The 12,954-nt window shown below is 43.1% G+C and overlaps 1 protein-coding gene across 8 annotated transcripts in view; it reads right to left on the bottom strand.

Moving 5' to 3' along the window:
• The window catches only part of ENOX1 (ecto-NOX disulfide-thiol exchanger 1), a 273,652-nt gene that overhangs the window by 80,571 nt on the left and 180,127 nt on the right, over positions 1-12,954 (bottom strand). For all 8 annotated transcript variants that reach the window (XM_077933440.1, XM_028738095.2, XM_028738100.2 and 5 more), the window contains 3 exons: positions 11,022-11,195; positions 9,692-9,898; positions 4,119-4,352 (listed from right to left, as the gene is read on the bottom strand). In XM_077933440.1, the coding sequence (XP_077789566.1) occupies positions 4,119-4,352; positions 9,692-9,898; positions 11,022-11,195 (615 nt within the window). The remainder of the gene's footprint in view (positions 1-4,118; positions 4,353-9,691; positions 9,899-11,021; positions 11,196-12,954) is intronic.

The following is a 12,954-nucleotide window of genomic DNA, read 5'->3' on the forward strand; positions in this document are numbered from 1 at the left end:
TATGCAATGACGGCAGCAAGAATATTATTGGCACAAAAATGGAAGCAAGAAGAATTATCGACAAAAGAAGAATGGAGGATGAAATTGATGGACTATGCAGAATTGGATAAACTAACCAGAAGAATTTGAAACCTGCGGGACCAGAGATTCACAGAAGACTGGTGTAAATTTACGAACTATTTGAAAAGTAATTATGATGACCAGATTACGTTTGTCGGTTTGCAAGAAGTTTTGTGAGGTAAATTATTTGAATTCTTGCAAAAATGGTTAAAGAGGTGGTGAGTTAAGATAATTAAAGGCAATAGGAATTTAAGAAATGCAGAAGAAATGATAAAAATGGTGGATCATCAGAGGTGCTGATGGAAGTCCAAAAAGATTGTATAAGATGTGAAGTTCTGTGGAATGTATTGGTATGTTGAAATTAATAAAAATTATATATATAAAATTCCACACATTTCTTATTCCACTATAGGACACTCAGTAGTAGCATTCAAGAGACAACTGTTTATTTAAAAATGAGATATTTTTAAAAATATATAATCATCACTAAACAGGTAGCAAAGTTTCCACAGTTGCAAAACCATTTAATTGGATGGAAACAGCATTGGTTGTTGCTGAGCTCGGCTGCAATTGTGTGTGTAACATTGCAGGGTTGGGGAAATTCTCTGAGGGCTCACAGGAAAATCTAGGCCCACATCACCTGCAAGCTGCATGGGCCTGCAAGCTTATTAACAGTTAATTGACGGTTCTGTACAAGGAGAAAAATCTTCATTGGTTCTGTAATTAGGAGATACAAGTTGCTAACAATTTAACAAGTGCTAGAGGGAAATTATTCACAGCTCAACTACATTACCTAACATAATGCCCTCTCTACGGGTTATTTTTAAAATCCTAATTTCATCTTCACTCCTTGCTTCCTAAATTGATGAGCCGACTGCCCAGTGGCTTACATGCTGAAATAATTATCTTTGTTGGAAATAGAACGCAGACCTCCTCCTCAGCTTCTGTAAGTTCACCTGGATCCCTGACAGTAAATTTATTTTTTGTCTGCTGGAGATATCTTACGGAATGCAAATAATAGAATCCAATTTAAAAGCTAGGCTTGGTTTCCAGCCTTTTGCAGCCTTTCCTTCAGAGTCAAGCTGACACCGTTCAAAAATATTACTTCAGAGGAACGAAAATAAAAAAAATATAATGCTTTGTTGCTTATATAAATGCTCTTAGGTATAATTGATTTGCATAACTGATCTTTTTGTTGTTGTTTAGTATACTGGAGCACTTTCTTATATTAAAAAAGTCATTCTTCTCCAACTGTAAAGTATATTTTAGAGGAAATTATTGCACTGATGGCAGCATGTCAATTACTCAAGCATACACATATTTATGGGAAGTGCCATTAAAACCTTGCAACACAGACTTGTCTTGAAAGTCATGATTTATATATTTGAATGCCATCAGCTGATGAAAGTCAACCATCTGGGTGTCCAATGTAAAGTATCTGTTCAAATGTTTGAACCTCAGGTCTTCAAATTTGCAGATAAAGTTCTCATGTTGCAACCCCCCACCCTCTTGAGAGGGGTGACTGCTGGGGGACACTCAGAGAAGCTGTATTTATGAGATCCAACATCTTTGCATAGCCACCAAAATCAGTAGAATGACAGCAGCCCTTCTGGGGCTGCGGAGGCGCCACCATAAATTGGGTCCTCCCTTAAAGAGGGCACATATTGCGGTGAGACCTGGAAACTGACACCCTGTGTTGTGGGTGGGTACGATTGGTCAGCCACAACACCCAATTGGTAGGTCCCTCGAAGCTGGGTGCACTCTGGCCAATGGAATTCAGTCCAAACAATTTGAAGGACCTATTTATGCCCATGAACGTGACCCAGAGCTTCCTCTTTCGGTGCGTGCATTCAGAACACCCGCCCACCTCTCCCTACTTTTAGGGCTTGCGCTTGACCTTGCTATGCCGTCGTGTGTCGTCTGTCATTGGGATAGGGGCACGGCAGGAATTTTCCCCACTTGGCTGATTGGCTGTTGCCATTTGGGTTTCGCCTGCTGCGTAGCAAATCGTCACAACTTGTAAGGTTGTGGATAGGCTCTGGTTCAGGTGATAGGGATGGGAGAACGCTCTCGCCATCCCTATGTGAAGGGTATTCCATTAAAGGAATCCAGGGACTCGATGGTTTGGTCAACCCCTGAGAGGGGGTTGTGCCCATGCCTGAGTCCAGGGGGACATTTGGGTGGTGGAGATAGCCTGTTCCCGGCTTTCCACTTATCCAGGTGTTCACCCTTGGCTGACCTATTCTGGTGCCCTGGGTCAGCGCTACCTGCATGGCAGGGAGCTAGTCAAACCAGAGCCTATGCAACCAGACACTTTCTGTAATCAGTAAAATTGTGGCCTAAATTCTGCCAAAAACCAAACCAAAAGTTTGAGTCATGTGTGAATTTATTTAGGGGGTAGCTTTCTGGGTCTGAACACACAAATATGAACCAACCCATTGGTCCTTTTTGCCTACAAAGTTGGCACTGCGCATTTATCAAGCTGGGTATCCCCTATTGCAGCCATCTCATTGGCCACGTGACCTGGACAATGCCTCCTGTTCTGTATGAGCTTAGCACCGGTTCCCAAACCTTTTTCCACCAGAGACCGCTTGAAAATTGCTGAGGGGCTTGGCGGACCATGTAACGTTTTTCTGTCTGTTGTAGAAATGGTACCATACTGCCTAGGTGCTGTGTGATTTTTAACAGTATTTGAAATCAGCAACCTGGGAGGAGGAGGAGGAGGACAGCAGTGAATCCCTTGTGGGATGAACCCAACTGCCTCCCACGTTGTGAACAACAGTGACAGATACAAGAATCTGGAAGCTGAGCAGTTAATTATCTTACACCTACCTACCAGGTGTGCATTCTTAGTTGTTATTCTTATTCTTCTTATTCTTATATTTTTATTTCATTCTATGTAATTTTACAAAAGATAACATATAATAAACAAGAACTGTTACAAACATCTTGACTGTCTTTGCATTATTCACCCCTAAGTGTATTCAGGATATCATGTGTGAGAGGAAAATACATTGCCATTATTTTTAAGCACATGTACCATATTTCTCCATGTATAACACACACAGCCATGTATAAGTCCTATTTTTCGGGACTCCAAATTAAGAAAATGGGGTTGCTGAGCTTTTTGCGGGAGCTTTTTTTAGGGGGGATTGCCAAAATTCGCTCACCCGACTGACTGCCAATCGCCCACCCAATTGCAGCAGCGACAGCCAATCAAAAGCAGCCCTTGCCACAGCCACCAATAACATGCCCAGTAGCCACTGACAATCTCTAGCTCGCAGCAGCAACCAATCCCACATCCCCTCTATGCACTATCCGTGTATAAGATGACCCCAATTTTTTTACATAATTTTAAAATAATTTTTAAAAAATTGTCCTATACACAGAAAAGTACGGTACATGCATTTGGTTAAATGTTTGTTCCTAGACTTATTTTTTAAAACACACACACACACACACACACACATTGAGAGAGACCCATGTGGCAGCAGTGGTGAGAGAGAGGAGACAGAGTGTCTTGTTTGGTATGCCTGCCTCTTTTGCTACAGGCTACCGCCTGCACTAGGGATGTGGGTGGCGCTGTGGGTTAAACCACAGAGCCTAGAACTTGCCGATCTGAAGGTAGGCGGTTCGAATCCCCACAACGGGGTGAGCTCCTGTTGCTCGGTCCCTGCTCCTGCCAACCTAGCAGTTCAAAAGCATGCCAGTGCAAGTAGATAAATAGGTACCGCTCTGGCAGGAAGGTAAACGGCATTTCCATGTGCTGCTCTGGTTCACCAGAAGCGGCTTAGTCATGCTGGCCACATGCTGTACACCGGCTCCCTCGGCCAATAAAGCGAGATGAGCGCCGCAACCCCAGAGTCGGTCACAACTTGACCTAATGGTCACGGGTCCCTTTACCTTTACCTTACAGCCTGCACTATCACACCTGAACAGCTATAGGGAAGTTAAAAGTGAGACCTGCTTTGTTACCCATTAATATGCACACAGCTTATTGTGACAGAGTTGTAGATTTATCAACCTTCTGATAACATGGCTGGGAAACGTCCCGTTACCTTTCAGTTTTTCTGCCAGCAAAGTTGCTTCGTGTTCCGAATAATGCATGATGGCGGGCGGAGATGGGGGCCGCATCCGATCTTCTTCCATTTTGCGCCTGTGACGCTCCTCTCGGGCCAGCATCCGCTGCTTACATTCCCATTCATAAAAGTCATCTCTTGCCTGTGCAAAATCAACGTGAAGTCGGCCCGAATCTTTCTTGTCTGTACTAGATCCTAATCTCATGCGATAACCTGGAAACAACAAGCAAAAACCACGTCAGGTCTCCTTTCCTTTATTTATGTCCATACGCGTCGCATCCTGTCAATGAGTTAACATTTATGCTTGCTGGTTTGCTTGAAGCCTGCCTATTAAAACGGTGGTTTCATTATGTGGAAAACAAGAAGCCAACAACACTTCATCCAGATATAAAAAGAGGAAGAGAGGGTTGTAGGCTCTCTCAGCTAGCTCAGCTGCTTCACTCCTTGAACTGGCTGCTACAAATACTCCATATGTGAAACCCATTGTCTGAGTTTGCTGTCTCCCTCCTCCTCTCTCTCACCTCCTCCTCTCTCTCAGCACCTTTTCTCATTTGTTATGTACTGAGCTGAATAGGATCCAAGATGCAGCAGTCTGATTGGCCCTAGAACAATAGGATCCAAGATGCAGCAGTCTGATTGGTCCTAGAACAATAGGATCCAAGATGCAGCAGTCTGATTGGTCCTAGAACAATAGGATTCAGAATGCAGCAGTCTGATTGGTCCTACAACAATGCAGCAGTATGACTGGTCTGCAGGAGCCACCCAATCCAGCTCCCGATGGAAGTGAATCCGCAACCTGATTGGCCTACAGGAGAATTCAGGAATTAGCCAATTACGTGCAGCCCATTGTGTACATAATGTATATGAAGCAGATACTTTGGGGGGGACTTTCATTCCTCCTCACCACTATCAGCTGAATAAAGAACATGAAATCCACTCTCTTTCCATCTCCTCAGAGACAGAGTCAAAAGCAAAAGCAAAAGCAATACACAGCGGAAGTTTCCAGCAAACTGTGCTGGAATGTAAACAGACATGTGACATGTAACAATCTCACATGTTTGCAACTTAAATGGAAAATCCCAACACCATCATCCCTAGCTAGCAAGATCAGTGGTCAGGCAAGATGGAAACTGTAGTCCAAAAACAGCTGGAGAGCCAAGTTTGGGAAACCCTGCATTGGACTAAAAAATGGTTAACAATGGCTTAAATAAAGAAATGCACCCATCTGCATTTTGAAGGCACATAACACTTCTGTTGAGCCAAACGCGGTGTCAATAATAGAGGAAAAACAGACTGATATTGTGAACGTGATCCCTGTGCTTCCACACAGCAGTTTATTGCGGACTTGGTGTTGCACACCCATGCAAGTTTTTGCATCATCCATACAACGTCCTCATCAAAATGCCACATCTTTAATTCAGATTCAGCACTTATTGGGAATATATATATATATATATATATATATATATATATATATATATATAAACTTGTAGGGTTTTTTTGTGGAAACAGTACTGGTTTTAATAGGAAAACAGTACGGTACAACATTTTAATGAGGAAAACATGTGGATGCTGCATAAAACTTGCCTTCAGGAGCAGCAGCAACTCCACAATAAACCGACACCCCTGGTTAAAATGAACTTTTTATTGCTGCCTAATAGCTTACTTATCAGTCTTTGCTTATCCCCCCATATATTTTATTAAAGTTTGAAAAAAGATATACAAAAGTTAATATCAAATACCCAGTATCTTTTTAATATATCCATGATAAAAAACCTAATCTACATAAAATGCAAACCAAGAAGTGGAAAAGAAGAAAAAAGAGAAATAAATAAAAATTAGAAAAGAGAAAAAAAAATGAGAACTTCTGATTCTTTGCCAGCTATATATTCTAATCACCCACTCCAATGTAACACCCAAATTTTCCACATTCTATTTTCTTCCTAGAACCCAGATATAACAAGTTCTTTTTCTTTTTAATGCAACAAGAAGAGGTTTCCAATCTTTTGTAAATATCAACATTGATTTTTCTGTAATTAAACATGTCAACTCCTCCATGGTAGGTAATGATGAACCCTTCTACTTTTGTGTATGTAAGTCTTGCTGCTGTGATCATATATTGAAATAATGTTCCATTGTCCTTTTCTAATTGTATTTCCATTAGTCCTACCAGGAAAAATTCTGTCTTCAATGAAATGTTAACCTTTAAACTCTTCTGCATCGATGTATGTACTGCATGGGTTTCTCAAAAATACCTCATGTCAGATGAATCTCATTTTATTTATTTTTTTGATGGAGTTACAAGCTTGGTGGATCAGGGGAATGCTGTGGACATAGTGTATCTTGATTTCAGTAAGGCCTTTAACAAAGTCCCCCATGATATTCTTGTGAGTAAGGTGGTAAAATGTGGGCTGGAAGAGGCAACTGTTGGGTGGATTTGTAGCTGGTTGACTGACCAAACCCAAAGAGTACTCATTAATGGTTCCTCATTATCTTGGGGGAAAGTGACAAGTGGGGTGCTGCAGGGTTCTGTCCTGGGCCCGTTGTTGTTCAACGTCTTCATAAACAATTTGGTTGAAGGAACTGAAAGGATGCTCATCCAATTTACAGATGACACCAAACTGAGAGGGGTAGCTAATGCCACAGAAGACAGAATCAGAATTCAAAATGACCTTAACAGATTGGATAACTGGGCGCAAACTAACAAAACGAAATTCAGTAGGGACAAATGTAAGGCTCTGCACTTAGGCAGGAAGAACCAGATGCAGAAAAATAAGACGAGGAACACCTGGCTTACTAGCAGTACATGTGAGAAGGATCTAGGGGTCTTGGTGGACCACAAGCTTAACATGAGTCAACCTTCTGATGCAGCAGCAAAAAAGCTAGGGATATTCTAGGCTGCATCAACCAAAGCCTAATGTCCAGATCAAGGGAAGTAATAGTACCGTTCTATTCTGCCTTGGTCAGACCACACCTGGAATATTGTGTCAAATTCTGGGCACCACAGTTTAAGAAGGATGTTGACAAGCGGCAAGGTGTGCAAAGGAGGGCGACCAAGATGATCAAGGGTCTGGAAACCAAGCCTTATGAAATACGGTTGAAGGAGCTGGGTATGTTTAGCCTGGAAAAGAGGAGACTGACAGGAGATATGAGAGCCATCTTCAAATACTGAAAGGGATGTCACATGGAAGATGGAGCAAGCCTAGTACTTAAAAATGACCCCCCCACACACACATATGATGGCCTAAATTGGCGAGTAAATGAAATATGTGAAATATGTGTGGCCCTGTTTACATCAGAAACCTCAATGGCGTGTGTGGGACTTCTGTGAGCAGAGCATATCTGGGACTCGTGTGTGATCCACCTTTATACTGTAAACAACAGCAGCAGAGCTTTATTCTCATGTAACATGAAGACTGTAGTCTCAATAACTTGTGTATTCTATTTTTATGTCTCTTGTCTATTACAGGCTTGAAAAATTACACTCTTCAGAATGTTTTATGTTTGAAAACATAATAAAGATCATCTAGGAAAAACAGTAATTCAGTGCAATTAAAACAAAGCATCTGCCGAACCCACGGCAGCTTCTCTGTCACACTAGAAGCTAGAACTTTGCTACATTATTGTACGAAAATTAAGCCTGGGAGGAGACCCAGTAAATACAAAGCTATTTTCCTCTTTCTGGTATTGTTTGAGATACGATGGAATGAGTATTCTAGCATAATACGCTGCAGTAACAGTTTGGGATCCTCACATAGGTTATGAGGGGTTCTCCTCATGATTCCATTGTAGGACCTGGTTTGCATGTGCAGTGTGAGGAGCATCCCAAAGGAGATGGTGTTGGATTTTCGGAGGAAGAGAGGGGAACTAGTCCCATTGTATATCGGGGTTGTGTGGAGAGAGTCTCTTCCTTTAAATTCCTGGGAGTTTACCTTAGTGAAGACCTCACTTGGAAAAACAATAACTCAGGTGGTCAGGAAGGCCCAACAGAGACTCCATTTCCTCAGGGTCTTGCGAAAGAACAATGTTAAACAACAATTGATGACCTCCTTCGACTGGTCCACAATAGGAGGTGTCCTCTCATATTGTATCACAGTGTGGTACATTGGCTTGACAGCCACGGACAGAAAGTCTTTACAGAGGGTGGTGAACACAGCGCATGATATCACGGGCTGTCCCCTGAGCCCGCTAGATGACACTGCAAGGGATCGTTGCCTTAGGAGAGCGAGAACAATTCTCAGGGATGATTCAAACCCTGGCCAGCAGCTCTTTAATCTTCTACCCTCAGGCAGGAGATATAGAAGTAAAGCCAGTCGTACCAACAGGCTAAAAAACAGTTTCTATCCGTGGGATGTTAGGCTGCTCAATGGAAAATAATATAGTGCAACTGACTTTTGTGGTTGGTGTGTTGTGTGACAAGCACACAGAGTGCAATGAGATTGAGTGTTTGTCTGGGGTAGCGAGGAGGCTTGGTTAATTTCATTGTACACAGGTTGTACATTGACAATAAAGGTATTATTATTATTATTATTACTATTATTATTATTACTATTATTATTATTATTATTATTATTATTATTATTATTATTATTATATCTTAAGTGGTACAGTCCATTTGACTCACTTTTACCTCATTCCCATTCATTTTGCTGCACATGCAAACCAGGTCTTACAGTGGGGTCATTACCTGTTCAATAACACAACCACAGATGTGCACATTAAGTACGGATGGACATATCCCAAAGTGATATATTTACACCCCGTGTTTACAGCCTCGTCCCTTCTGATCTTGCTCATTAGCGTGCCTGGTTTATCCACTTGCACCAATGACCCAGTTCTGATCCACCGTCTACACGGCGATTTTTATGCCTGCTCAACTGGGCGATATCCTTAGATGCCCTTTGCAACTGCAGCTGTAAAGATGCTGCCTATTTCCATATTTTAAAAATACTTCGCATTGCCCACGTCCTGTCCTAGAAGTAGGAAATCCATCGGCTAAGAAGACAGAAGACCGATTGAGAGATATATTTGACTTAGCCATTTCCCGTAAGTCAGGTAAGTTTTGATTGGGACTCGGCTGTTTATAAAGAATTCAGTAGAGGCTACTGATATCAAAACCAGCTGTCCTGACTGAATGGGGCTGGTATCATATATAAAAACCCTATATGAAACAATGGGTTTTGGCACCGTTTGGGGAGCCTGTCTTCTCTACTGAATTATCACAGAGCAGCAGAAAACAGGGGAAAGTTCTGGTGAACACAGGAACAAGACCATAGGAATGGCTCCAGCAGATCAGGCGAATGGTCCCTTGAATCGAGCATCCTGTGCTCACAGAATCCTGTGAAACAGCCCCCTTCACACCTGGAATTAAGAGGAATACCATACATTAGGGATAGAGGAATTGTGACTGTGCCCTTGCAGTTTCTGTCCCAAACTCCTGAGCTTTGCAAACACTTGCAACGATAAAGGTTAAAGAACATAACAGCAAATCAACACCGCAAAATGCAAATGAGAAGCCGCAAAGAAAACCCATTAAAGAATGTGACAAATACCAGAAAGGTAAATGGCTTTATCGACCATGAACTCTTCAGCAAAACGAATATGACAAAAATTCTTCTTGCTTTTCCGGATTGCTGTGATGTCACCGCACTGCTCAAAGACTTCCTGAATAATCTCCTCAGTAGCGTTTTCTGGTAATCCTCCAACAAACACGGTTTTACATCCAGGTGGCCTCTCTCTTGTTGAAGGTGGCGGAAGATCTAAGAGAAAAATTAAAGTTCTCACTTGCTTTCTTATTCAGCCCCATAATTCATTTCAGACATAAAATAAATTGCTTAAATAAAAGTTTAACATTGAATAATCAGAAAGGCATCTAATCAGATCAAGTCCTCACAGAAGTTATTTGGGTATTAAAATATTAATCAGCTGACACCACAGATTTCTGCCATTAAGATGGGAATTATGTGCTCAGCGCTGTTTGCTTTATCGGCTCCCAATTAATCAAAGCATTTTTTGTTCAGGTGAAGATCATCACAATGAGTAAAAAGTTAAAAAAAATTCAAAATGACACAAAGCCTATCACATGAAAGTCCTATCACAAAAAACCTGGCGAGGGGGGGGGGAGAGTCTACTAAAAGGGGGTGAAGACTGAACCCATCGCTGCAGCAACAAGCGAGGAAGGATCCCTTAGACGGGGACTGGGGCAAATATTGGACCTGCAGAGAAGTTTCAGCTCAGTGGCAGAACACCTGCTTGGTGTACAGAAGAAGCCAGCTTCAATCTCCAGGTAGGCCTGGGAGCGTCCCCTTGTTTGTGAAGCCCTGGAGAGATGCTGGAAGCCCTGAGGTACATAGACCAAGGTACAGTGGTACCTTGGGTTACAGACGCTTCAGGTTACATACACTTCAGGTTACAGACTCTGCTAACCCAGAAATAGTACCTCGGGTTAAGAACTTTGCTTCAGGATGAGAACAGAAATCGTGTTGTGGCGGCAGCGGGAGGCTCCATTAGCTAAAGTGGTGCTTCAGGTTAAGAACAGTTTCAGGTTAAGAACGGACCTCCGGAACGAATTAAGTACTTAACCCGAGGTACCACTGTATAAAGGGAAAGCTCCCTATGTTGTGGGATGCTAATATATCAGAGCTGTGCTAAGGGAAGGAAGGAAGGAAGGAAGGAAGGAAGGAAGGAAGGAAGGAAGGAAGGAAGGAAGGAAGGAAGGAAGTTTGCCTCATGTTATCCAAATTGTGAAGTCTTTTTCCCTGTGGAAACGCTAAGTGAAGGGATAACTAAATCGCCATTGTTACCCTGGGTAAAAACCGATTAGGACAGCCTGAACTGGACTAGTGATTTGGAGCATTAATTAAATTAACGAAGCACACTTACTTGGATTTGGAGGGAAGAGCGTGCAGCTTTTGCAGTGAATTATTTCTTTGATGACAGGCACCTCCGCTGGCGGCGGCTGAGCTACTAATCCCATACTTGACAACATGGGGTTAACGGGAGTTATTCCGGTGACCATGTTGATGTTTGGATCAAAGCCTCGTACACAAATTGAATCTGCAAACGTAGAAAATAAAATATTTGCTTTAGCCCCTTCGAAATGACTTTTGGCCTTCTTGCGGAGATCATCTTGCTTTAGATGTATTGTTAAGAAATCATTGCTTGCTCACATGCACCCAAAACCTAAACCTCACATTAACCCCCCTCGACATTTCAGCCAAGCACTGAGGCAGAGGGGTGGGGGGGGGGAATCCATATATGCAGGAAGAAGGAAAGAGTATATAAATTTAAGGTAGAGTGTGTTCTCCCTCATGGAGAGCACGGGTTGCGGGCAGGGCTGACGAGACACCTCACTGTTGCTAGGCAAATGGTTTGGCCATCCTTTAAGCAGGGGCAGGCTGTTACTGGGGAAATCCAGATGTTGCCATTTGTTGATTGACAGCCCTATTTGTTAAATACAATGCTCGCAGCGACGAACTTCCTCTTTTCGCTGCTTACTTCGGATCACCCGCCCTCCCTTCCCTTATTTTAGGCTGTTTGCTTGACCTTGCTATGCCTGTCATGGGGTCGTCTGCTTTGGGGCAGGGGCCCGGTAGGAATTTTGTCCATTTGGCTGATTACTGTTTGCCACTTGGTTTTTTGCCTACTGCGTAGCAAATCATCACAACTTGTAAGGTTTGCAGTTAGGCATTGGTCTTGGAATTGGTTGGTGGAGGGGTATGGATTCGGCTGTGCCTGCCCCTCCAAAATACTGCTGCTGAAGGATTTTACCGTTAAAGGAACTCAGGGGCTCCCCATGCTTTTGTCCGAAACCCCCTGGCAAGGGGCTAGGGCCACGCAAGCCCCTGGGAGCATTCTGGGGAGAGGTGAGGCATGGTTCCCAGTCCCGTCTCTCTCCCCAGGTGACTTACCCTTCCTGACTTCGCGGGGGGTGCGAATGTCAGAGCTGTCCCTGGGGTCAGTTAGTGCTACCAATGCCTAAGCAACCACTCACATTGCTGTAATTTGAATAAAGTTGTGGCCAAAATTATGCCAAACACCTTAAAACAAAAATTAAGTGTCAATTGTGTTTTTCTTTGGGGGGGTGTCTTGGGGACCTTGACGCGCAATACTGGATAGTACAATTAATGGTACGGTTCTGTGAAATTCTTGACGGCTGTGTAAAAAAAATGGGGCTACTTTTGTACAGGCTCAATTCATTTCACTGGTGCCTATGTGGGAAAACGTCCAGCTAGACTGCATCCCGCACTGTAAGGCTGCTTTAATTAAAAGTTTAGATGGATAATCTCTGTCAGTATCGCTTGTACCCACATGAATCAGAAGGAAGGGGTTGTGTATAAGACTTGGCATCTTCTCTGTCACATCATGAATCTTTGCACCTGGAAGATGGCACACCTCCCGGGACATCTTGTTTCCTCCGCACACAGGTGCCTCTATCCTGCTCAGTAGGGAGTCACCTACCACCGCCACCTGTCTCTGCCCCCTCTGAGGAATGGCAGAAATCGTTCTGTACACTGTACCTTCCAAACCCACCTCAGAGTGTTCTGAGGTCTGCAGCTGCATGGTGCTAACTCCCTAGCAAGAGTTTAAAAGTCACAAAAGCAAGCAGGTGATCTATATATTTTCCCACCCCACGCAAACAGCTCAGATAAGCAACCAGCTTTGATCCAAAGGCACAGTCACCTCCACCAAACCCTTGCAAACAGCCCGGTCCTGGTCATGAGGTCCCAGAGGTTGCTCACCCTACGACAAGCCTCTCTACCACCTTTGCCAAGAAAGGGGTGTTGGTGACCAGTCTATAATAATAATAATTTAT

Source organism: Podarcis muralis, chromosome 8, assembly GCF_964188315.1.
Source record: "Podarcis muralis chromosome 8, rPodMur119.hap1.1, whole genome shotgun sequence".
NCBI classification, from domain to species: domain Eukaryota; kingdom Metazoa; phylum Chordata; class Lepidosauria; order Squamata; family Lacertidae; genus Podarcis; species Podarcis muralis.